At 41.8% G+C, this 27447-nt stretch overlaps 1 protein-coding gene across 1 annotated transcript; it reads right to left on the reverse strand.

Annotated features, from left to right (window-relative positions):
* Positions 1-26295, reverse strand: LOC115094633 (interleukin-12 subunit beta-like). Its single transcript, XM_029607890.1, has 8 exons — positions 26170-26295; positions 23243-23321; positions 22600-22824; positions 15891-16011; positions 12127-12314; positions 8323-8483; positions 6062-6209; positions 1-573 (listed from the first exon to the last, which is right to left on the reverse strand). The coding sequence occupies exons 1-7, from the start codon at positions 26293-26295 to the stop codon at positions 6081-6083; spliced, it is 1029 nt and encodes a 342-aa protein (XP_029463750.1). The 3' UTR covers positions 1-573; positions 6062-6080.
* Between the last annotated feature and the right edge of the window lie 1152 nt (positions 26296-27447).

Consider the following 27447-nt stretch of genomic DNA (forward strand, 5'->3'; position numbering starts at 1 on the left):
CGCAGGGGGGGGGTTTAAAAGGGTTACGCGCATACCTTATGCACGTAACCCTTTTAAAATCTGGCCCACAGTATACATCGGAATTTTTACAACACGCATTCAGTAGGAAAACAAGAACCTTAAAAATAAAATACAAAACGTGAAAGATTACACCAGTCTTTCGATTCTAGATGTTATTAGCCTTTCTCAAGGTTGTCTACATAGGCTTGTTCAAAAAGCCAGGTCTTTAAGGCTTTTTTAAATTTTTTGAACTCTGCTTCAAGTCTCAAATCAGCAGGCATCGTGTTCCAGAAACTGGGACCTGCAATGGAGATGATCCTCTCATGCACTAACGTGAGGTGGGCTGAGACTAAAAACACTGCAGTTATAACACTAAAAATACATTTAAAAAATCAGCTTGGTAAATAGAAATATAAATCATGGTCATGAAAGGAAGCTTCCTATGTTCCATGAGAGCTACTGAGTTTTGTGAAGGGTGCAAGGACTGAAATTGTTCCACATTAGCTTCCATGATGAATTAATTCCCGTAGGTTTTTTTTTGTTTGTTTGTTTGTTCATTATATAGCCATCTTTCTGAAAACCAAATGTAATAAAAACAATGTAAATACATGATAGAAACAGAAAAGGGATTAAAGACAATTTCTGTCTTGTTTTTATTTTTAAACCACAGAATCTATACTCAAGGCCATATGACAATGCGCTGCTCACCTCTGCGACCCAAGAATGTAGTCTTACTTCTCCATAGGCCTCACTCCAACTGAATTAACTACCGGGAAGTCAGCCAAGAGCCTCAAGTTTCCGAGGACCCTCACATTTGACGAGAAGCTGGTGATCTAGTCCTGTTCTCACATCTCAGCTCTCCTGTAGCCCTCACTGACCTGCCTCTTTTGCAGAAAATGTTGATTACAGCTATCACGAGGCACTGGTTCTGTATTCACGTGCATTTCTCTTTTATGAATATGTGTTGGACTAAATGCTCCAGAAATACTTATTCCTACTCTGCTCCTAGTTAGGTTTCTATCCTCTCCTCTTTACAATCTATAGCACAACTGGCTTCTTGTGATGATGATTGTCTGTGGAAGAAAATGACACTTGGGGCACAGTTCTCAAATTAAGTTTCACCACCAGGCATAAAACAGAATTTTAAAAAAGCAACTTGTTCATCTCAAACTGCAATGCACGTAGGGGATCCTTCAATCCCCAACCACAGATGCACTGCCCTCAGGCCTGGGGACAGCGGCTGCCACTAAGTGGTGGCCTCGGTTGGCCAACGAGCAGTGCTGAAAGGTGTACCTCAGAGGTGGCAGCCTTAGGGTCAGGGAGGATTCCTGCAGCAGCCCGGGTGGAGGGGATCAAAGGTGGATGATCCCCACACAAAAAAAGCACTTCACTTTCTGCTAATCTAAAGGAAAATTAATTGTGTTTCTCAATGACTAGATATCGTCACTTCTGAAAAGTGGAATTGGATGATTATCATCTCTCAGACAGGTTAGATAATTTGACCTGTATCACACGCCCAGATAGTTTGCAATGGAGCTTCTACACAACACATCTACATTTAGAATGACCTTGTAAGCCTCTCTGTTCTATCAAATCAAGGCTGAAAAAAAAACTAATGAAGCACACGGAGATCAATATTCCAAGGGATTTGTCCAGCTAGGTTCAGGACTTAGCCAGACAAACCCTGAGTTTTCAATTTTCTGGGTCACTGAATGGAGAAGCTTTAGCTGGGTAAGTCATCGCACAGCTTAAATTGTACCTGGACAAAAGGAGGAGGAGCTGGGGGGGAGGGGGGGTCCCGAGGGCAAGGCTTAAGTTTAGTCCATTAGGGCTGACATTGAGTGTTGCGCAACTAAACTTACTCAAGTGGGTCTGGTCATTGCAAACGCTGTACTAAAGTTAGCCAGGTAAAGTTACCCAGTTAAGTCCCACTGAATATCCCAGCTAAAGTTAGCCAGGCAACTGTACTTAGCTAACTTCTCGCTCCCTGTGCTGCTCAGGATTGACCTCCACTGTTGAGCTCTGCAAAGTTTTTTGCCTCAAAAACAAAAAGTACATGAAACTGCATGTACACAGTTGTTTTCTATTATTATTTTTCAGGCAGTTTTTCTCTAAGGACATGGGTTGCGGAAGGATTGAAATGGGCCCATGGTGCAAAGCTGCTTTGCTTTATTTCCTCACTTTCTTTCTAGTGCCAATTTTACTGGCACACTGTGCCAGGAGTATTTATAAACCTTTGGGCACCGCTACTAAGTCATGCGAGAGTGAGACTGCATGACAGCAGAGAGTCTGTGTGCAAGGGATGGAATTTTACTTCTGATATTGCTGGGGTAGTTGGAGGACGTGAGCCCGCTGCCTCTGCTCACCGGTGACTGTTTGGGGATGGTGTCTGTGGTTTACGCCAGGGCAGGCACTGTTGGTGGCTAACGAAAAACAAAGGCTCATTGGTAGTTCCACTAGTGTTTCCCAACCCTCTCCAGGAGGCACACCTACCCAGTCAGGTTTTCAGGACTGCCACAATGAATGTGCATGAGATAGATTTGCATACATTGGGGACCCAGAAAACCCGACTGGTTAGCTGTGCCTCCAGCAGAAGTTTGGGAAATACTGCAGCAGAGCAGTCATATCCCTCTCTCTCTCTCTCTCTCTTTTGACTCAAGCACTATCTCCATGTATTCACTGTGGTGTTCCACTCGCAAGTGGTGCGTCAGGGCCCCCTGCCTTGTCTCAAAGACATATTATTCTTAACTCAACATGGCAGCGCAGAGATCAGAGTGTACCTGAGCACACATTACACAGAGTTGTGGCGCTGGAACTATGGGCTGAGAGATTGCATTCAACTGCTTATTGAAACTGGCATGCAAAAAAAAAATTGAGAGGAGGATGTGGAAGAAGAGGAAGTGACTGCCAAAACAGTGACTGCATCAGAAAAGAAACAAGTCAGGAATGCCTTTTTTGCACCTGGACTCTGCAAACAGGTTTAACAATAGCACTAGAATTCTTGTGGCACACAACAGTTATAGGAGGGTAGTACTTCAGATGGCTCCAAAGGGCTTTGTCTGCAGGTGTGAGACATCTGCCTACCTACAACTGTTTCACTTTTTGAAGAGTACAGAACTGATGATCTCTGACCAGCCTCTTCTAATGGCAAATAAAAAATATTGTAAAATCCAGGATTTTCTGGACACTGGATTTGTTGTGCCTTTTCCCAGCCTGCTGGACCTGGCATTTTCACTTTCCTGCTGCTCAAAACGTGTTGGATCTTCAAGTTCTAGCTAACCCACTATAATAAGTTAACTGCCCTCTTATCAACTTAATTATAGGCGTAGGGTATTTAGTGAACTTTGGTACAAAGCACCACCAGCTTAAACACAATCGGGCCGATACAGTAAACTCTGTGGAAGAGCAGGCGAATGCTCGCTCTCCTGTGCGCACGATTCTCTATTCAAATTAGGCTCGGCAGTAAAAACAGGTAAAAGGAGGCACTAGGGACACTAGCGCATCCCTAGCGCCTCCTTTTGGACCGGAGCGGCGGCTATCAGCTCAATTTTGCCGGTGTCGGTTCTCGAGCCCGCTGACAGTCACGGGTTTGGGAACCGGATGCTGGCAAAATTGAGCGTCCGGTTTTCGATCCGCGGGCCGACTTCAAAATTATTATTATTATTTTTTTTTTTTTTTACTTTTTTAACCTTTCGGGACCTCCGACTTAATATCGCCATATTAAGTCAGAGGGTGCACAGAAAAGCAGTTTTAACTGCTTTTCTGAGCACTTTCCCGGTGCCTGAAGAAATTAGCGCCTATCTTTGGGTAGGCGCTAATTTCTGAAAGTAAAATGTGCGGCTTGGCTGCACATTTTACTTTCTGAATTGCGCGGGAATACCTAATAGGGCCATCGACATGCATTTGCATGTTGCGGGCGCTATTAGGTTCGAGGGGGGTTGGACGCGTGTTTTCAGCCCCTTACTGAATAAGGGGTAACGCTAGCGCATCGAAAACACGCGTCCAATGGAGGGTTAATAGTGTGCTTCATTGGAGCGCACTGTACTGTATTGGCCCGAATGTGTGCTGTATGCCAATAAAGAAGCTAGGGTTTAGGGCTGGAGAAAATGAGGCCCTTTGAACTCCAGCTGAGCAAGAGCAGGAGCTGGGGTGGGGAAGAGAGGGGCAGAGAATGGGAGGCGGCAGTTTGCAAGCTCTCAATCTCTGCTTTGGCACTGCCACTGCAGCAGAGGCTGAGAGCTGCTGACCTGTGACCATGGGACCTGGACACAGGGAGGAGGTGTCCATGGAAATAGCTGGGAAATAGAGAACTGTCCCTCCACTCCTGTTCTCTGCAGGCTGCCTGTGAAAGGGGGAAGAAACAGAAGTGGGACTGGATTAGAGAGGAATGACTCTGCTCTATTCTGAGGAAAGCAAGAAAAACAGTAGCTATAGCTGCAAAATGTGTATTCTGCCATCAGGCCAGAATCTTGATCTGAGCAGGAACATTATGGGCCAGGATCAGAACCAGGAAATTGTCCTCGTCTGCCCTGTAATTTTATCTTACTATTTTCATTGTTTTGTAAATGTTTTCTCTTTTGCTTTAATCACTTTATGTACCACATTATCTAGGAAGTTTTGAGTTGTGGTCGTGCTGAGATTGCTGTTGATGGTGGGGAGAAGAAAAAGAATGCCTGTCAGCTTTCTCTCTTCTACTCTCTCCCCCATCACTAATCCACAGCCTCTCTCCCTCCTCACTACCCCTTTCACCCCCACATCCTGGGGATGACCCCAGCATTCTTTTCCTTCTTCCTTCCCTAACTGCTGCGCTCTCTTTGTTTCCCCGACCTGTGCACTCTCGGTCTACCTTCAGCTGAGTCCCAAGTATTGGAAGCACAACTGCAGACTGAGTTGTGTCTGTTGCAGCTCCTCTCTCTAGTTTCCCATGCATACATGCTGCCTACGCCCTTGAATCTAATTTAATGCTGTCCTACCTTCCCTACTACCTCTGCCTGCTGCTCTACTACCTGCTCTGGCTGTACTTCCCATCAGTTTGCTGTTCAGCTTCCACAACCACCTCTACTTGCTGCCTCACTGTGTTTGGTTATTGTGACATCTTCGATACAAAGCACTGTTCAAACACCTCCACATTTTCATGTTTTTCCTCCTTTAGATCTTTTAAAAGGAGAGAATAAAAATATATTCTTCCTCATCAGAGTCCTTTACAGCTCACTTCAGCTGTAATCCCTGCAACACTTTTCTTCTGAAACAGTCTGGGACACAACTTCTCCCTGTGTCTATGTTAGATCTGGCAAATGCACACAGCGGAACTCATGTTAAACACACACAGATTTGGAGGAACAACACAATTATTCATGAGAGATATTTTTCTCTTGATAACGATGATGATGATGATGGTGGTGGTGATGGTATAAGAGGCACTAATGTTATCATGTTTGTAGTAATCTTCACCTCTGGGTCGTCAGACAATAATCTGTGCTCCCTGTTCTTCTTTCTCTTCCTTCTCCACCTTGCCTCATGTGAATGGTATTTTCACTAATGTGAAAACACAGACATAAGTGACTGACTTTCTGTTTGAATCTGCAAACATAGCTTCGCTCAAATGACTTTTGCACTTAGCTGAGTGGGAAAATAAAACAAATCAGGCTGACCCACTTGTTGCAGTGTAGACTACTACCCGAGCACCAGGAAGAAAATTGGTCCACTCTCCCACCAGCCAAAGTGCAAGACACCACCATACTCCATAGAACTGCCCCGCTGACACACCTAAACACCCCCTCTAAAAGTGAACTCGCTCCTAACCAGATACTAAACATCAGTGTTTGTTTTGCTGTAAACGAAGTATTGCAAACCTGTGGCTGTATGTCTGGACTTTTTACAAGGTGCTAGTCTGGAGATCGAGAGCAGCTAAGGTTGTTCGGCGATGGTTCTCCAAGCAGGACAGCAAAAGAGAGCTAACTCCATCTATATAGGATCTGTTCCCACCATTTTCAGTGAGAGAGCAGTTTACACCTAGGTTCATTATGCTATCTGATGGACCACCTTGATAAGGAACTCTCACCTTAATCGGAATGGCTTCCTTATGCATGCGTCCATTCCGTCCATTCGCTCCAACTAGAGTTGATGAACAAGTCTCTGCAACGCAGCCGGAAATATTTCAGGTTATGGCTCACTTCTAACTTGGTCTTTCCTTCATCTATCATGAATTTCTGAAATAAAGCAGAGTATATAAATGCAATGTAATTCTTTCTATCATATGAGAAAGGAATGTTTCACAGTATGATGAGCTTTTTCTTGGAACAGAGGCCTGTGGTAGAAAGTAGCATGCCTTGAACGAGCAAATTAACCTTATTTATGGTAACACACTATTACTACTAACTGGAAGTCATGGACTATTACTGCTATAACTACTAACTGAACAGAATGGACAGAGGATACTGCAGTTTCAAGAATCCAATGAATTGCATGATCTGAAGCTGAATGATTTTACTAGAGGCAAATCTTGTCTGAAAATCTGATCAATTTCTTTGATTGGGTGACAAGAGAATTAGAACGAGGGAGAGTGCTAGATGTAGTATACTTGGATTTCAGTATGGCCTTTGATACAGTTCTGCACAGAAGACTTATAAATAAATTGAATGCCCATTGGTATGGAACCTAGAGTGACTGACTGGGTTACAAAATGGCTGAATGGGAAGTGACAAAGGGTAGTGATAAATGGAGTTTATTCAGAGGAGAGGTGTGTTAGTGGTGTGCCTCAGGGATCAGAATAGGACCAGTGCTTTTCAACATTTTCGTGAGCAACATAGGAGGATTTTCAGGAAATGTTTGTCTTTTTGCTGATAATACCAAAATCTGCAACAGGGTAGGCAGCCAGAAAGGTGTGGAAAACATGAGAAAGGATCTAGTGAAGCTTGAGGAATTGTCTAGAAATTGGCAATTAAGATTTAATGCTAAAAAAATGCAGAATAATGCATTTAAGATGTAAAAACCCAAGGGAGAGGAACAGTATTGGAGGTGAAATTCTTCTAAGCACAAAAGAAGAGTGGGATATTTATATCTGATGATCTTAAAGTAGCTAAACAGGTAGATAAAGTGATGGCAAAAGCTGGAAAGATACTTGGTTGCATAAGGAGAGGAATGGTCAGCAGAAAAATGGAGGTGATATTGCCCCTGTATAGGTCCCTGGTGAAACCTCACTTGAAATACTGTGTACAATTCTGGAGACTGCACCTTCAAAAGGATATAAACAGGATGGAGTCAGTTCAGAGGTTGACTGCTAAAATGATCAGTGCTCTTCGTTCTAAAGCTTTTGGGGGTAGACAAAGATTTAAACATGTATACCCTGGAGGAAAGGCAAGATAAGGGAGATATGATAGAAACCTTAGAGGTATTAAAATGTCTCTATGCAAGGCGGCTTGCCTTTTTCTAGAACAAGGGATCATAGGATGAGGGTGAAAGAGGGTAGACTCAGGAGTAATGTTAGGAAATATTTCTTTACAGAGAGAGTAGTCGATGCATGAAAAAATCTCCCACTGGAGATGGTGGAGATGAAAATGATATCTAAATTCAAGAAAACAGGGGATAAATACAGGGGATCCCTGAGGGAGTGATGGGAGTTGTAAGGGCTAGATAAATTGGATGTATTGGAAAACTAGATGGGCCCTATGGTCTGTTTCTTACCATCATAGATCAATGTTTCTATGTAACTTGTCCTTATGCTACTCCTGAATGTTTAGCTTTGAAAAAACAAACAAGAAAAGCATAATGCTTTTATGACTACTAGGAAAAAAAACCTGTTGGTGTCTATGTTGTTCTTTTGATGATGGTGTCACAGCTACTCACTTCCTGGCTAAATGATGCCCCTCCCTCTCTCTGTTCTACAGTTCTGTAATTTTTTTTAATGAAAGACCTGGATTGGACACTGTCGATGAAAGGATACTGGCCTCGATGGACCATGATCTGACCCAGCATGTCAATTCTTATGTTCTTAAAAATGTTAGTTATGGAATGTGGCGAGATCTCTAACTCTTTAGATGACTATTAGTTGTTCTATCTGGATCTCACTTTCTCCAAGAGCTAAGAGTGCCACTTCAGCAGCATTTCCAGCCCCAGGAGTTCAGCAACGAGAGATTCCTGAGTTGGTTAATGAGTGTTTTCTGTGTGAGAAAGAGAAGGAGGAAAAAGATGATGAGAAAAGCAGGAAAGATAAAACTGAGAGAGACAACAGATATAAAAGGATTGCAAATCGAGTGGAAACTACAGCAGAACAGAAGACTAGTGAAGCTGACCCCAAGAAGCAGAGATGAATAATTCATTTACCTTGGGATTGTTTAGGAAATGCCCTTGGAAATCCTCCTCAATCTCGAACAGCAGGGGAAAGAAGGAGTGAGGCCTTGCCCATGAAGATGGGTATTCCCATGTGATATAACGGAGCTCTCCTTGCTCCTGGATTGCCACATTCTGAGGACGGTCAGGCTTAACTGCAGAGCAAAAATTAAAAACAAACAACAAAATCATGATTGCACCAAGTATATTTTTTTGCCTTGCATGGGCAGCAAAGAACTAACATGATATTCATGGATATGAGCCACACACATGCACCCAATGAACAGGCAACTGCCTGAAGCATATACATATACAAATACAACTTTGGAAACCGACATTTGCATTCTGTTTACTAACATCTACACAGAGAAGCACAATGGGAGACAAATATTTCAGAACATGCAAGAGAGAACCAAAGGCAATGCATCACAAGGGGAAATGGTGCTTTTGCAAAAGCAGCCATGTAAGAGCAGTATCACAACACCAGGGCACATCACATGTTGGAGATTGTGCTAAAGTGGGCCTCAACCTCCTCCCTGAAGCAAATGGTAAAGCAAAAAATATGGTCCCCAGCATTTTCATTTGAATTATGGAAAGGACTGAACTTGAGAGATCATATGGTCTGGTATCAAAGCAAATGCTGAAGGCACTTTCGAATTGTTTTTCCATCTTATTAAGGTAATTTATTATTTCTCTTATTCATATTTACATATTGTGTAGGAACCTTTAGTTTCTCTCACTAAAAAAGGATATATCGTTTTGACTGGAGAGGATCCGTGTAAAAATCAGTAAAGAGAGGTTTGTGTTTTGCTCCCAAATGTGGGAACTGTAGATGGTGTGATCTGGCTGTTTATCATCCCATAGCACCATTTATCCTTGTGGAATTTTAGTTCAGCTTTTCCTCAGACTAGTTGTAGATTTTTAGTTACTCTTTCTAGAGGTAGGAACTCTCTGTCTCCTGTCTTCATTTTGTCTCCTTATTATGGGAAAGGAGTAAGGAATTTTCCCTGTTGAGATCAGTCTTCCGTTGACCAGAACATTTGCTTGCTTTGAATCTTTTAATCCATTTTTGGAGAATTCCCTGTGAGAGCCGGTCCCCCTTGTTGCAGTGGATTGGGGCGTCCCTGTGTTCAAGGCTGGATTTGGGATACAGAAGATCTGCAGTGCGCTGTCTCTCTTTCAGAGGATAGTTCTGACAGAGACCTGATGCAGAGGAGTTTTAACTTTGAATTAACTGTTTCTGGACTATATCCTCTGTTTGAGGCAAGGAAGTTTTATTTTACCCTTACAGTCTTGCTTGATTTCCCCCCCCCCCCCCCTCCCCTTTTGGTTCAAAGACTATTTTTGTTCTACTGGAGCTGATGGCCCTTGGTATCTGGGACTCAGTGACCAAATCAAAGGGAGAGTGGCATCTTTCACTCGGAAAGAAATTAAGTATGGAGAGAAGAGGATCCCTGCCACTGGCATAAAGGGAAAGAGCTAAATACGATAAAGTGGCTGAGAACTGAGGTCAACAAAAACCTTTTTGCTGCTAACTGAGGGGGTTATTTTCTAAGGATTTATCGCAGTGGTAACATTAAAATTAGGGGGAGGGGAGGAGTCGGCGGTGGCACCACCGCCGGCGATAATGTTTCAAACATTATCGCCGGCAGTAGCACGGGGAATAGCACCACCTTTTATGATGGCGCTATGCCCATGATAGCCTGCAGTTGGTCGCACCATGGCAGGCGAAATCACACCACCGTGGTGCGATCGGCTGCAGGCTATCGCCCGCTCACCCCCTCCTTCACCCCCCCGCCCCCTTTAGCACAGGCTTCATCATTTCTTCCATAGACCCAGAATGAGAGGAAAGCCTTAATAAATCAGGTCCATAGATATTCAGAAACTCTCAGAATGCTTTGACTCAAGAGTTGAAAAACAGAAATGATTCACCAGTTCCTTATGCTCCTTGATAGCATATGGTCTTAGAAACAGAGAAATACAATGGCAGAAAAAGACCTTATGGACTATCTAGTCTATCCATCCACACCAACTAATTCAGCTTTACAGTTCCTACAACTCCCTCAGAGATTCTCTGTGTTTATCCCATGCTTTCTTGAATTCAGATATTGTTCTTGTCTCCACCACTTCCACTAGAAGACTGTTCCATGCATCCACTCTCCATGAAGAAATATTTCCATAGATTACTCTTGATTCTAAATTCTTTCACTCTCATCCTATAACCCCTCATTTTAGAGCATCCTTTCTTATGAAAAAGGCCCACCTCCTACGTATGTAAACCTTGGAGATATTTAAATGTCTGTCATATTTCCCGTATCTCATCTTTCCTCTAGGGTCTTCTTTTGCCCTTCAAAGTCCATAAATATTTATTAGCCAGGTAAACTTGGGAAAGCCAGCACTTGTCCCTGGGAGTGAGACACAAGAAATAGATCAATTATTGGAGGATCTGCCAGGTACTTGTGACCCAGATTGGCCACTGTCAAAGACAGGATGCTGGTCTTGATGGACCTTGGTCTGACCCAGCGTGGTACTTCTTATGTTCTCCCATACTTTTGGGATGAGTTGGTTAGGGAATGAGAACTTCCAGTGTGATAGCCATGTTAGTAACAGCAAAAAGACAAAAGAGGCTGGTGGCAATTTATTGAGGCATGTACTTTCGAGGACAAGGCTCATCTGACGAAGTGGACTTTTGTCCTTGAAAGATTGTACCTCAATAATCTATAAAGTGCCACCAGCCTCTGTCATTTTTTTCATAAGGAAAGGCACTGTTACCATTTTGTCTTTTACTCATAATTTATATTTGGTTTTATTGATCTATAATTTGATTATAATAAATCATAGCCATAAAAATGAAACATTTCCATATACTGATGATGTTCCCTCTTGCTCTTCTGTCTCCTAGATGAAATATCCCTTCTTTCTCATCCCACTCACCAGGGTTGCCTGACAGACTTTACTGACAACCCACGTTTTTGTACTTACCTGTAGGACTTATAGTAAAACATTTTTTTCCAGGCAGATTAGCTAGCAGACACTGTGTGGGAGGGTCCCCCTCTGAACCTTTGAGTTTACCTATCTTCTTTCCTCTACCAGTAGGTCATTCTTCTCCAGTGCTCATAATCCCTTTTAAACTGAAGAGTGCAGGTCCCACATGTCACTTCTGGCTCCAATGACATCAAAGGGAACCAGAAGAGCCATGTGGATGAGTTATGGCTTGTACTTTCATTGCAGGCTGGGAGGAATTGCCAGGTGACAAGATTTACAGGCAACCTATCCTAAATTATGGAACTTAGGGAGAGGTTCTTGAGCCTAGATTTTATAATAGGCAACCCATAACTTTACAGGTGGTTGGCAATCCTACCATACATACTGTTGATACCTGCAACAAATACCTCTTTATACACATAACAAGTCTTGTAGTCTCATCTTTTATCCAATGTTGTTTAGCTTCATTTACTCACTTTGTTACATTCATATCTCCCACTCACTATTTTCCTGACACACAATGCTATCTTTCTGGAAAAAAGGTGCTGGTACTCATAAGCAAGATGCATGGCTTTTTTTTAAAGGGCCACAGAGCAAATCAAGCAGGTAGAAGAAAAAAATGCCAGGCCTCAGCACTGGCAAGTACCCCCTGAAAAAAAGCCCAGTTAACACACAACAGTTTGGGAGAATCTGTGTGGCATGTCATATCCCCACAGTTTTGCATGCTTCTAAGCCTTGGTTGACGCAGCAAATGAAGTATTACTGCTAATCTCTGGAAAATCATTGAGAAAGGGACAAAGAAAGAATACCTACCAATCTCTCGGAAAAGCATGGACTTGTAGTCAGAGACATAAATGTGAGGGCTCAAAGCCTCTAATGTCACCGTCAGATTTTGGTAATCATCCTCAAAAGGGCAAAACTTTATGTTTGGGAGATCAAAGGTCACTTTACTTTGATTTTTTCTAGCTTTTACATAGACCCAGTCGAAGTCCTTGAAGCCACTGAATGAAAAAAGAACTATAGTTAAGGTTTGACATGTGTAAGGACATTATCCTCACAGGGATCCTTTGTTCCCTGTAAATCAGGGCTTCCCTAACCTATCCTAGGGCCCCTGCAGCCAGACACGTTTTCAGGGTATCCACAATTAATATACATGTCATACATTTACATATCACGGAGACTCAATATATTCAAATTTATCTCATGCATATTCATTGAGAATGTCTCATATATATTTATTATGCCTATTATGGAGACTCTGTATATGCACATTTATCTCATGCTTATTCATTGTGTATATCCTGAAAACTCAACTGCCTGTGGGGTCCCCAGAACAGGTTTGAGAAGCCCTGCTAAAGTACTGATACAAGTGTCTAGTTTCTACCTTGTTAATGGAGAATACAAGGGGGAATTCCTTACTATTCCCTGCCAACATTTATTATACAGGCAAAAGGCTGCTAGATGAGTGATTTGACAGCCCAAGAATTAGCTTCAACCCAGTGTCTCTATGACATGATATAGGGATCTTTTCTATGCTATTTTTTACATTAAGTTTATTATGTCATAGCCATGCACCTTCACATTACAGTATGACAGCACTACTGTTTCTGCAAAGTTCATGTATGCTGCACTTTGGCATCAAATAACATTCCTATGTTCAAAATGCAAGGGTTTTGACCAGTGATATGCTTCTAATTTCTTGTAACTGGGTCTGGTCACCACCAATTTCTTACTAAGGGGTTTTTGCCATCTCTGCTCTACCTGGTGGTATACTCTCTTTAATTAAAGAATTTAACAAGTGGTTGTTGAGATCTTTCTCCATCACATCGCTGGCTTTATCTTTTTTTGTCCTGGTCAGACAAGATGACACAGGTCATGAATACCATAGAATAAAGTTTCCCTTATGAAGAAAAGCTAAGCAGGTTAGGGTTCTTCAGCTTAGAGATGACTAAAGAGAGATATGAAAGAAGTTTATAAAATCATGAATGGGGGGAATAGGTAAATAGGGGACAGTTACTTGTGCTTTCAAATACTACTAAGCCTAGGGAATACTCCATGAAATGAACAGAGATAAGATTTAAAACAAATTGGAAAACATATCTTTTTTCACTCAATGCACAATCAAGCTGAGGTATCTGCTGTCAGAGGATATGGTTAAGGTTGCCATCTGGCTCGATGTCATAAGGAATAAAATAATCAAGTCCTGGTTTTAGCCTATGGCATGCAAGGACTTGTAGTTCAGATTGTTCCATTAAATGCCACTTATGTGTGGATGGCATCCAACGCTGCATCAAGATTGAATCAGACCAAGCCTATTGCATTGTTAATCTCAACGATTGTCTTACAGCAGTAGTCCAAAGGCTTAACAACCACAAACTAAAATTAAACCCCTTCAAATCAGAAATCCTCTGGCTAAGCCATCAGAGTCATCCTCTATGCTCTCTACACCCCTTACACCCCAAGAACTCAGTGCAAAGTCTTGAGGTTTGACTAGACCAAAACCTCATGATAAAAATACACATTTGAATTTGAACCAGATCGGCAACTATGCAACTACTTTGATAAATACAACTTTGTTGCCATAATATAAGTGATAAATCACAAACCAAATTGACTATTGTAATTCTGTACTCAATAGTATGTTACAATAAAATCTTAGCAGCAACACAAAGAGCAATTACTCGCGAACCTGTCGAAACTGACCAATATACACAAAAGGTATCGCCAAAAAATATGTATGAATTGTCAACACCGTGTGCTCACAAAGAAAATAAATTTTAAAGAATTTTTAAGAACAGGACTGCATCAGCAAGCCTTTGTCAACGTGCTCAGTGTATTCACATTGAGCCGTCCGGTCTTATCTATCATTTGCAGCCTGTGTGTGTTTTCAAATCACACTATAAGGTGTGCTCTCAAAGTTCTTTCAAACTTCTTTCAAACAAAATCACAGTGTATTAGTACTTCAAAAATCCCGTACTTAAAAAATCCCACGATGTTTAGGGTTCAAACAATCATCTCTAGCAGGATGGAACAGCAAGTATTTCAAAACTCACACACTCTGGTCCGTTCTACTCATATACTTGACAGTGTACACTCTTGTATTCAAACAATATATGAGGTGCCGACTCGACAGCAGCCGTGTTTCGCAGCCTACCGGCTGCTTCTTCAGGAGTCACGAAACTCTTGATGTGTGATTTCTTTGAAACCGGACACAAAGTCTCAATGTCATCCTTTACAGCAGACGCCGGGCTCGGCGTCTGCTGACAATTCATACATATTTTTTGACAATACAATCTTAAACACCTCCAACTTTTACAGAACACAGGTGCTAGAATTTTGATGAGGGCCAAGACAACCGATCATATAAGGCCAGTCATATAGCAGCTGCACTGGCTCCCAGTTAAAAGCAGAATAATATTCAAAACTCTTTGCTTTGTCTGTAAGTGATTGAATAAACAAGCCCCTAAACATCTCTCCCAAATACTTTTCTCCTATATCTCCATAAGAAAACTCAGATAGTCCCAAATGGCCTTTCTTTCTTCCTCTCCTTTGACTTCTGCCAGATTAACTTGTACAAGTCTCAGGGCTTTCAGATGGCAGCTACTATGCCCCAAATATTTCGAACAAGGAACTGCTACCCCTACATCCTGAGTCATGTTATCTCACTTTCCAGAAAAAAGTTAACACTTGTCATCTCGGCCAGACCTTTCCTTAGATTTCTCGGCAGACTCCCTCCATTATATGACTTGATTACCAGAACCTTTGGTCAAAGACCAAAGACACTACTACTTTAGACACTACTAGGGTCAGGATTCTTGCTTCATCTATACTAGATGCCTGCCTCATTGTTAATACTTCTTTATTCTTGGATCTGTCTCTTTACTCTTGCTCTCCACCCTCCAAATAGATGTTATCTACTATAAGCACTACCAGTACCTAGATGATTACTCACAACTCTGCCTTACCTTCAGAACTGCTTGCACTGCTACAACCCAGAATTAATCACAATCTACTTCACTTATCTTTATTTGTTCAAGTTCCCTATCTTTGATTCTTTGTTCCGAGTGAATTCTAATTCTATTGCAGCTGTAATGTTGATTAACCTACTTTAGACTAATGTTCCTTGTGTAATCTACCTTGAGACTATTTTAGGAAAAGAAAGAATATCAAATGTTTATAAATAAATAATAAATACATTTACCCAAGAAAATCAGAACTACAAGTCCCTGTATGCATAGGATTAAATCAAGAATGGATTGGCCTGTTCCTTATGACATGGAAACAATTGGCAATCCTAGATGTGGTCAAGGCATTTAGCATAGCGAGGTTTTAAAGGGGTGGACCAGTTCCTGGAGGAAAAATCCATCAACCATTATGAGCCAGGTAGACTTGGGGAAAGCTACTGCTTACCCCTGGGAGTGAGCAACAAGAAATGGATCTACTCTTTGAGGTGTGCCAGATACTTGAGATCTGAACTGGCCACTGTAAGAGACAGGATGCTGGGCTTGATGGACCTTTGGTCTAACTCAGCCCGGCACTTCTTATGCTCATATGTAATAAGCAATCAAGGTACTCACTTTCTTTTCACTTTAGCTCTAACAAGTGGTAGGGCAGATAACTGCCTGTGAATGTTCCAGGTGCAGTGTAATGTGCTATTCACATATGTGTTTGTATGACAATGGATCCCTGAAGTTTCACCTAAAGGGATAGAGCAACAATTTTATTAGAAGCACTGGAAGATAAGCCACTTCAAACATAAAGAATCATCACCATCAGTAAGAAGGACTGCATGCAGAATCAATGCACGGTATCTTGGCCACAAAATCTGGGATCCCAATCCCAATCAATACAACAAATGTCCAGACATTATAATATGAATTCCCATCATACAAATTCACTGGCTGTATAGTCCCCTGGCCCCCCTCCCCCCATCACAGTTCTTGTCTCTGCTGCATCAGTTGTGGAATGAACCATGGGTAGTTTGGTTTTGTTGGAACAGTCTGCTAGAAAAGTGGTAGAAAGTAGAAACAAGCAGAATGATGCAATAAAGTGTGTGTAAAAAAAGTGCATCCAAACTGGGTGTGTGTTTTGTTTTTTTTAATGCGCACACATCCACCTCTCCTGGGCACCTGATGCAATATGTAAATGAGCTGCCACTCTAAAACGGATGCCCTGGGGATAAATTGTGCGTCTCTAGTGCATCCATAGCATAGGACGCCCAGGAGATGTGTCTGTGCGTGGGTTAGGAAAATGGACTCTCAATTTACGAGTGTCCGTTTTTCCTGCAGCAGCTATTTTACCGGCACAATATGCTTGCACAATATACCCAGCCTAGAGTGTTTATATTATGGGTGCATATTGTGCACCCCAAAATTGTTTTACGTCAAGACCTTTTTTTGCATGTTGCTGCTTTCTGTGGTTCTTCCTATTTAGTATTGCGATGATACTAGGTAGGAGGAACCACAGAAAAACAGGTTTTTTTGTTTTTAAGTTGAGCCTTTGATGTGCGGGAAGACTTTATGCCTGTTCCAGGGCAGCCATAAATAAAAAGGGTGCCTGGGGAGCAGTGGGATTTTTTTTGCATTGTGGGGAAATAGCTAATTGCCTCACCTACATGGCATTTACATGTGATGAGCGCTATTAGCTACGCCTTTATTTGGACGTGCATTTTGGATGCGCTGATCCCATTATTGCATAGGGGTTATGGTCGTGCGTCCAACCACTCATTAAGCTGCGCGCTAGGCTGGTGCACCTTATTGCAGCGATCTCATAGTACAACATGTACTCAAAGAGCATCTCAAATACTTTTTTATTTAAGGGAAACTTATAACGACGGTATAGCAAAATTGTCAAATAAATAAAAACATAAATAAAGGGATATGCAATTTACAGTAGGCCATTATTTTTGTGTGGCACTGTAGTGAGAAAAAGATCTGTTTGTATCTGTGATTTCCCCATGTTTCACCTATGACACCTATCAGGCTTCATTATTGCATGCATGCTCCTTATGACCTTGGACAATTCACTTTACCCTCCATTGCCCCAGGCACAAACTTAGGGCCTGACTCATCAAGTTATTTTCCCATAGACACCGAATGGCAGAAAAGCCTTACGGGTAAACGTTCAATGCGGTGCATGGGCATCCATGTGCGTGCGGTTCCTGGCAAACACACACGGCCATGCCGATTTTATAACATGCGCACGTCACCGTGCGCATGTTATAAAATTGGCTACCTGGCCGCACATGCGCACCCAATACTGACTCACGCACACAAGAGGGAGTCTTTTTTAATACATTGCACGGTGATGCGATCAGGCCTTTGCCCAGTTCCCTCCCAGTCTGCTCCATAAAAGGACCAGACTGGGAGGGAACTTTCCTAACCCCCTACCTATCCTTCCTCCCTTGTCCCCTCTCCTCCCTTTTCCCCTAAACCCACCCTAGCTCCGCTACATTTTTTTGTTTTTGAACTTATCTGCTCTAAGGAGCAGAAGTAAGTTCCATATGCCAGCTGGCTGCCTGCATGCGCTTCACTGCCTACAGATGCTGCCCTGGCCGGCCCTGCCCAGACCCCACCCCCGCCCCTTTTCAGACACCCGGCACTTCCCCGCAGACCGGGAGATACCCTCGTGGCCAGGCTGCTCTGAAAATGTGCTCAGCGCGCGTGCGGCCCAGCTGTACACATATCTGCTGGTATTGGTGCACGCCAGAGATTTTTAATTCTCCCGTGCATGAATCAGGCCCTCTGGGAACAGGCCCTCTGGGAACAGGGAAATGCCTACATTACCTGAATGTAATCCACTTTGAAGTGCAAAAAAGTGGAATATAAATAAATTAAATAAATAAATATATGTTTTGACATGGAGAAAAGTCCAGGGAGGTGTGATCTAAGGAGAGACAAACAGGAGGGACCTTCCCTCAGGGGACGGATTTTAGAGGTACTATATAAAATGGCTCAAAATGAGGCATTAGGGGGAGTTTTACCAAGGAGCCTTGAGGAGCTCAGGCCTTGTTTGTGTAAGATGTACTGATCCCCTGGGTTGAGCCTTGGAAGCTCACTTTGGGAAGGGCTAAGCTGGGAAGATAAGGATTCCTTATGCAACATGGACACCATTTGCTTGGGAAACCTGCAACAAGAGTTGTGTGCGAAAGTGAAGATGTTTTTTCCTATTGAGACTTGAACCAAAGAGAGGTTTTAATGGGAGCGTGGGAGAAATATTCTCATTGTAGAGATCTTAAGCAGCTTAAGAAGACGCGAGTAACCTTTCTTGAAACTTTTTTTGGAACTGTCTGAGAAGCTGAGATTTCATTTGTGGATTTGTGGACTATTTGCTGATTTTTCCTGACCTTTCTTTTAGACTTAAAACTTGGAGTCTTCAATACATTTTTCTTTCTTGTTTGGAACGCCAGGTTTTTTTTGTATGTGTGGATTGTATTTGGGTTTTGGGATGCCTTAGGCCTCTTAGACAGTCTGCTCCCCCTCAGAACAAATCTGTGCCTGGTTTTCCAGGGACTGCGCTGAGTTAGTGTTCTGCAGCCTCTGAAGTGTGACCCCCCTTGCTGTGGGGAGAGGCGGAGGGTATGCACCTATGAATATCTTCCCCTCTCCTCAACGTTGTAAACCATTAATGTATCTTATGTAAGAAAAATATATATGTTCCAAAGGTCACATTTTTTAAAGATTTTTTTTATCAAATCACTCAAAACAGCACACCCTCTACCGCACATAAAAATGTGCTGTATTTTGAGTCATTTTTCTTTTTAAAAGTATCTGTAAGGAAAATGTGACCTTTGGGACTCATATTTTGGTAATAGCTAAGGCAGTGAGTTTGAAGCATATGGGAATGGGGTTGGGTTGATGAGTAAGGTGACTTGGGATGGGGTTGGGAATTGGGGGGATGTGATGAGGTGACTTGGGATGGGCTTGGGAATTGGGGAGGATGAGATGAGGTGACTTGGGATGGGCTTGGGAATTGGGGGAGGGGATGAGATGAGCTTGGGAATTGGGGGGATGAGATGAGGTGACTTGGGATGGGCTTGGGAATTGAGGAGGATGAGATGAGGTGACTTGGGATGGGCTTGGGAATTGGGGAGGATGAGATGAGGTGGCTTGGGATGGGCTTGGGAATTGGGGAGGATGAGATGAGGTGGCTGGGATGGGCAAGGTGTCTCTTTCTTTCTCTACCACACTGCCCTACTCTGTTAAAACAATGGTTTAAAATCCTGATCTGTTGTAGTCCCTATCTAAAGAAGGAATAATAACGTTTTTTGAGGGGGAGGGATTTTAAGTATTCAGATTGTACATGTTGTATTATTTTTGTGTCTGGGATTACAGATGTTAAGTTTGTAACATATCAGCTTCACAAGGATGGCATGGTTTGTGACATTTCTGGAGAAATCAAGAATGCAGACATAATGGGAAACTGTATTATAGCATTTGATACACCTCTTAAAATCAAACGATATTTGTTTTTATCTCATTCTAAATAAAATATAACCCAGATATAAATGTCTCTGAAACATGGGTGGTAATTTTCCAGTGATTAGAATATTGGATGGGGAATCAGGAGACATGATTTCAATTCCTGCTTCTGCTACTTAATGTGACTTTGAGCAGCTCCCTCTGTTTCCTTTTGCTTTGGGTGGGCTGCCAAATTACTCTCCTGCCCTGGGCACCAACGTGTCTCAGTCCAGCCCTGGTCCCAGACGCTGCGAGACAGCTATTCCTAGTCTGAGGTTGGAATGGGGCTTCCTCCCTCCCTCCTGCTTGCCAGAAGGCCGATGTAGCATGGGCTAGATAGAGTAATAGTGGGTTATAGAGGACCCTGAAGGGTGTGAAGGTCTGGAGGACCACCTGTGGCAAGTAGAGGAGATTCGTTCTGCGAGTATTCTCCTTCACATGTATTCCAATTATTTTTTATTTGATTTACATTCAGCTTTTTTGGCACTTCCAAGCAGATTACGTTCAGGGCTGTGGGTATTTCCCACTTGCCAGAGGGCTCACAATCTAAGTACCTGATTCACTAAGGGTTGTTCCCTTAGACACAAAATGGGAGAAAAGCCTTCATGAATCTGGCCCTATGTTTGTACCTGAGACGATAGAGGGTAAAGTGACTTGTCTAAGGTCACAAGGCGCAGCTCTGGGATTTGAACCCTGATTTCCCTTGTTTATAGCCCACTTCTCTAACCTCTAGGCTACTCCTCAGCAGTCATGGAGTTTGACAGGTGCATTTTCAAGTGCCTTTTAATGGTGTCTGTATCTGTCTGGCATGTGGTGTGGAGTTTGCTGCATTCTCTGGTCCTGTCTGTGTCTCATTTGGTCCAGCTTTAGCACAGTGCCTGCCTGCTCCCTCCTGTTAACCCTCTCCGTTGTGCCTGTGCATGCACGTGCAGTCCCCTGTTCCATGCAGTGGACAGGTACCCGCTGTTTCTGCAGTCCCAGGGTAGCGTCACTTCTGCAGACCAAGCATGGCACCGGTGGACGTGGGCAGGTATTCCCTGGGCTTGCACTGGAAGGGAAGAGAGGCCTCCCTGTTGGAGGTGTGGCTGTGTGTGCTGCCTTCTTTCCTACTTTTCACCTGCTAATTCTTTTGGTCTGGAGTGAATCTCCTTTTTTTTATCCCCCTTTCAACCATGCGCAGATATTCCAATGCTCTGCCTCTAGGAGCTGGAGGAGAAGAAAGCCCCCCAGGAGTAGTGAGGGAACCCTCACCCCACTGAAGGACTCTAGAACCCGCCACCCTGTTTCCCACCTGCTTTCCAGGAAGATGGAGGGGGGAACCCTTTATTTTGGTTTTGCATTCAATGAATCAACATTCTTTTTGTTTTGCACTTGATGTCCCTGGTGCTTTTTTTCTCCTAGGTTTAGTGCTGTGTGCACGAAACATGACTATGAGTGTATGTGCACGGGGCAGGCCCAATAATGCACGCTTGTGAGAGTGATTGTGAGAAATAGTACGGAAGGGGAGGAGGCCGGAGAGAGACGTCGAGGTGCTTGGACAGTAGGTAGGGACTGCCTATGCCATTTCGAGTAAAAGGAAATAGTATGTCACGAGCCTGTTCCCGTGATTTTCCTTGTGAGGAAAAAAAAAAAAAAAAGACAATTCATTTTTTCAGGCATAGGAAAAAGTTGGAAATTCACAGGCAAATGGGAGGCTGGACAAACTTACTCCTGCTTTGAGTTGGAGTATTAAGTAAATCTGTCTGAGGTAGAGGCCCTCAGACAGGTGAAGAAAAGCCACATATAGAAGTGGACGCTGAGCAGAGTTCAATAATGGAGAGTTTAGGCAGGTTCCACCTCCTGCACTATCCAAATATATGTTTCCTTGCCTTGAAAACAGATAAAATAGAGAATAAATAGCCCTTTTTTTACAACAGCAAAAACCTGATATTTATCCACTTTTCCCATCCTGGAGGCCTACGTTGTCAGGAGTGACTTGAGCCCATAGACTATAATGGCAGATGATAAAGCCGACCCACTTTGTCTAGTCCCATACCTGCAATACTTCAAACCACAAACAATATTAATGGTAGGACTCTGGAGTTCTTTTCATGGGTGCAGAGAGGGAATTTTTTCGCAGCATGAAGCGTTCCTTCTCTGTAAATTTCTGTTGTTGGCATATAAGCAGATGACAAGTTATCAAAACACTCATTTGCCAGCTATAGCATTCTGCAGCGACTCAGCTTACAGAATAATGGTATTTAATATCCATTCTCTCATGGCCATCCTAGCATTGAACTCAAGCAATAGCAAAAGTCACAAAGGCTGGAGCCTTAGCCTGTACCTTATCTCCTCCCTCATTTCTCCTTGTGTTTTTGTATCTGCGTAATATGGATTTTTTCACCAGTGATTTAACAACATGGCTCCTGTACTTTGTGCTCTGCCAGTGCAAATGTGTTCAATTGCCATCATTTGTCCAGCAATACAAAAGTCTAGTCCAAGACCTTACCATCAAGCATTCTTCATGCTTTACTGTAGCATTTATAAGATATCTATATGCCCTTTCTCTCTATTTTTGCAGCTATGTGCTGGGGACTGAATGCTCCTCAGTAAGCAGAAGCAATGCCTGCTTACTGAGGTTGTGTATTAACCCCAAAACAGACTGAAAAGCTTGTGCTTTGGAAGAACGAGACAGAATCCTACGAAGGGAGCCAAGGATATTGATAAGGGTTAATGCATCCCACCAAAGTATGCTCACACCCTAGGGATTATTATTATTATTATTATTACCAAATATAAATTCTGAGACAAGAATGCAAATGATGAACCTGTCGTCAAGGAAACTCACGTTTAGTAGCATCAATAACCACGTAGGTGAAGTTGAGGAGCTTATTCTCTTGCGACCAGCAGGAATAGTTTCCAGTATCCGGTTGGTCCTCCACCACGATGGTTAATGGATTTTGCACTTTAAAGTCAGAAGACTTTAAATTAACATGGTTTTGTTTCCAGATTACATTTTTCTGCTCGGTTTCACATTTCAGGATCACTTCTAATGCTTCGTTTACTATTTGAACTGAAGAAAATAAAACACCGGCTGTTTTACATAATGTAGGTAAGACAGACACAAATACAGAACACAGAGCTGCAAAATAGATACATGTGATAGCTAGATAAATGGAAAACCCTGAATACCTATAAACAGAGAGAAAGCCATGAACACAGGAAAATTGATAGAACAAATATAGATGGAAAAATACTGAACACCAAAAAAATGGAGTGGCATAACAATAACATTAATTAATAACAACAAGAAAACAACACTTTATAGCACAGACTACAGATAAAAAAAAAATACTATAACAATATTCAGAAAGACCATAAATAAAACAGGAGAAAATGCAAAAGAGCTGATAGAGAAGCAAATACAGAACGCTGGATCACGGTGTTAGAACACCAGGGATGAGGTTTAAAAGACCACAAAAGTCACTTACGATTCTGGGGCCAGGTATCAAAGGCTGATGATTGAATGACTGCAGATATCAGGAGAACTGACAGGCAGTATAATCCCATCTGGAACAACACAAGATTTTATTTTATACAAAAAGAAATCAGATTCTCAACCAATAAACACCGAGTATTTTCACACCAAAGTAGAACAACTCCTGCCTGCATATATGTAATGTGGTCCTACATAATTCTTTTAGAGGGCAAGCTTCAAAAGCTATTTATCTCTGTAATTGACTATTTACCCAGATAAAAAAAGCTGTCAGAAAATTGTCCACACTGAATGCAGGGAAAAGCATGCACAAGGATCAACAACGCTTGCACTTTTACCCACAGGAAAAATATGTGGGATCAGAGGAGGGATTAGTTTGAGGGAGGCAAAAATTAGCATAATTTTGCATTTTCAAAACTATGTGCTTTGTTTTTCAGGGAAAAAGTATCCAGAGAAAAAGGAGGTACAGATCTCTCTGGGCACTTTTTTCCTCTAGGCAATTTTCAATTTGAGTATTAGTTGCAAAGTCCTTGGGGAAAAGTGCCTGTGGACTTTACGGTAATCTGCAAAGTTCTGAAACTTAATCCCTAATTTTTTGTTTTTATCACACTCAGCTAACTTTTAAATAGAACACCAAATAGAGTGCCAATCACCCACATCCAGATTCAGGGAAAGTTCCATTTAGTAATTATTAGTCAGTCTCGTGAGTCTCATCAGGTAAATAATAACGTTGTGAAATAATTTTGCCTGGAAATCTTTTTAAAAAGATTCTTTCAAGGCCATATTTTTCCTCCTCAACTCATGAATGCCCCCTCTATTTCAAAATACATCCCTACCAAACAGGAAAAATAAAAAATGAGTTTGAGATGAGATTCTAATCAAATCCTGTACATTTCAGCCATCACTCCACCCACTCCCTAGAGGGGGAAGAGGAAAAAACCACTCATCTCATTCGTAAGACAATTGGTTAGTAATTGACCAAATCGTAAGAGTTTGGGATAAAATTTGAATCCTGGTACGTATCACTGATCCTGATGGATAATCCAATAATGAAGCCAAACTGTGCCCCTGAGTCTGCAATTCCTCCAAATCCTGTCAAGGGTAGAACAAAGAATCGCCATTTAACCACTGCCCCCCTGATCGTCACCAATCTCACAGAAATGAGAATAGAGAATGAAAGTACAGGGTAATGTAGATGAGAATGAATTTACTCAATCCTACATTTAAGAAGTAATATTTCAAAGCGATAGTAACTCAATAATATACCTGGACTTGACCAACATCACTCAAATAAAGATTTTATTTATGAAATTGTAACCGAACTTTATTGGCACCTGTTAGAATGTACGATATCCTACATTTACTTACTTTAAGTCTATGTGCCTATTTGTAAACCGTTGCGATGGTATATAACTTAGCGACGGTATAGAAAAGTTTTTAAATAAATAAATAAATAAATATACTACAATTAAGTCAGCAATATCCAGACCGCCACAATTTTCTGGCAGCTAAAGTGTAAATAGTTTCAGACAAGGATGCTCTTCCATATAAAAGAAATAATAGCCCTCTTAAGAGAAGCAAAATTCCCAAAGGGTATGTTACACAGTAGATTTTGAAACGAGTAAAGAAGACAAGGCAACACCATGATCTTCACCAATTACACCCTCCCTAAGAATTATATAAGAAGGGGTGTCCATCTGGTGAGGTCTGATTTCAATAATAAAGGAACTTGTCACAGGAAATCCCCTAAAACTATTGGAAAGCTCAAATCTTGGTCCAAGACCCATAGCTATAGATTTGGTGTGATTAATTAAATAAACCGATATATGATTTTACATTTTTAGAAGGTGAAGTAAAGCTGGTATAGATTTATATATTCTAGTTTTTCATATGAACTGCCAAATTGTAAACCTAAAATATCAGCTGACTAATGTTTTTGTGCAAGAGGTTCCAGTATTAAATCAAATAACAAAGGAGACAGGGGATATCCTTGTCCATTTCCCATCAGAGTGACAACCATTCGCAATAACCCGTGCGCCCTAGGATTTGAGAAGAGAACAAGGATCTACCCTATAAATTCTTGAACACAAATGTTTGAACACAGCAAACATATAGGGGTAGATTTTAAAAGGTTGCGCGTGGGGGTACATATGCGGGCGTGTACACCTGATTTCATAACTTGCATGCGCGGGGCTTTACGGGCATCGCCAGGCCTTTTTAAAATAGGCCCTGCCGCACGAAACCTTTTTAAAATTCGGCGCATAGTTCCTAGAAATTCTATGAAAGGCTTTTTCTGCATCCAGAGAGAGAAACAGACTAGGGAATCTGTGTGTGTGTGTGAGGGGGCGTTTGCCAAATGTATAATATTAAATAATCTCCTCATTCTATTAACTGAATGCCTATCTTTAATAAATCCAATTTGATCCTTGTCAATTAACAGAGCCTAATCTGATCAAGCCTGAAATAAAGAATCTTAGGAAATATTTTTTCATCAGCATTGATAAGTAAAATAGTTCTAAATGCAATCCTTTCCTATCTTATAAATGAATGTAATTAAAGCAACTAAAAAATACCAGGGGAGAGTGATGACTCTCTCAAAAAATACTTCATGCAAAAGAGGGACATATTCCAATTGCAAGCATTCATATAAATCTATTTGAAACCCATCAGTAGCAGGACTCTTCCCTGAAGCTTAAGTTTTAATAGCCTAAGAAATCTCTCAGGGACTTCAGAGGCTCTCGGGCATCGGACAACAGTTTAGGAAGAGTTACGGACTCTAAACATTCTTCAGTCTGATCATTGGGACACCTTTCCTGGTTGCATGTAAAGAGATTGTAAAATTATTTCAAGAGGATTTTCAATGTCCAAAGGAAGGTGATGTGCTCCACCTTTACTATCCTTTTCGAGCACCGAGGATAGTACCCGACTTCCACTGCTTGACAGCTCTAACAAGGAGCCCAGCTTGTTGCCCTGTTCGTACAATTTTTTTGTCCAGCATTTCTCATAGATTTCTTTCCATTTGATCAGTTTATAGGGTTTTAAGCTCATTCCTAGCCAAGGTAAAGCAATCTCTGCATAGTGCCATCCTCTCATTTCCTCTTCTTTTCCTTCCTGTACATTCTTTTGCTTCTTTTTCCTTTGCCTGCCTCTTCACCTCCCCCTGTCATTCCTGCTTTCCATGGCCCAGTCTTTATACCCGCACTTCAGGGGAGTGCCAGCTTTCTATGTTTTTCTGTGGTTTATAGATCAGATTTGCTCCGTTGTCTTCAAGGACTTATTTACCAAAGCTAAAGTAGCTTAAAATACCAATCATATTTTGCAATAGTTCAAAAGAAAAGAAAATCAAATTGCCAGAGTATTATTTCAGTAAAATATTAATCCTACCGCCATGTAACCAGGTTTCCTTGTTTGCTTTTACTTTTTCTTTTGTTCCTCCAGAAAAGCAGTCACTATTGACTATATCTATTGAGCATTCACTTTGGACGTCATCAGCTGTAAAACTGAACTAGCTAATAAAAAACCAAATTATGAGAGGCAGCTGCTATACATAAAGAACAATACATGGAAAGAATCCTAGGACAAATGCTTTAAAGTCATTTGTTCTTCATCAGCAATTACAAATTAAGAGAAATAATGTACTACTTGCATATCATTTATTTCTATCATATTTTATACACATTACAAATAAATATTCTATTTATTTTTTCTTACCTTTAAAATGTGTTTTGGAGTAAGAGTTTCAGAACTCAGCTATGTATGTATTTCAGATATTTACCGTGCAGTTTATATATACCTTTCAGTTCTGCTCCCATGGGATGATGTCAGTTTCTTGAGTGGGAGGTGGGAAGCTCCCCCAAGGGCAGGAAACAGACTAAGAACTATTACGCATTTTTCAGAGATGACAGCAGAAAATAACCCACAGATTATCTACGGATTGGGGGAATGGGGGTGGGGGAAGAAAGATACAAGCGCCCAAGTTCTTAGAATAAAACTCTCCCAAGTTTCAGTCTAGTTCCTTAAAAGTGAAAGCAAGTGCTAGAAACTAAGATTCAGCCTTAAAACCTCTCCAACTGCTTAAACTCTTCAGCCCGGTTAGTCAGTGGAATTAAGCGCACTGCCCACGTCACATCCACCCGCCGCCCATCTTCAATGGCTACCTGTTCAATCCAAGATATTGCTTCTTACTTATAAACTTCTCGG

This window comes from Rhinatrema bivittatum, chromosome 1 (genome assembly GCF_901001135.1).
Source record: "Rhinatrema bivittatum chromosome 1, aRhiBiv1.1, whole genome shotgun sequence".
Lineage (NCBI taxonomy): Eukaryota > Metazoa > Chordata > Amphibia > Gymnophiona > Rhinatrematidae > Rhinatrema > Rhinatrema bivittatum.

What these genes read in the sequence shown, in the direction of transcription:
- LOC115094633 (XM_029607890.1), bottom strand. Translation starts at nt 26,295, where the DNA reads ATGAGCTTAAAACCCTATAAACTGATCAAATGGAAAGAAATCTATGAG. An exon ending in TGTCAAGCAGTGGAAGTCGG is followed by an intron (nt 23,322 to 26,169) that starts GTACTATCCTCG and finishes GTGTTGTTCCAG; the next exon opens with ATGGGATTATACTGCCTGTC. An exon ending in AGAGCTAAAGTGAAAAGAAA is followed by an intron (nt 12,315 to 15,890) that starts GTGAGTACCTTG and finishes TTTTTCATTCAG; the next exon opens with TGGCTTCAAGGACTTCGACT.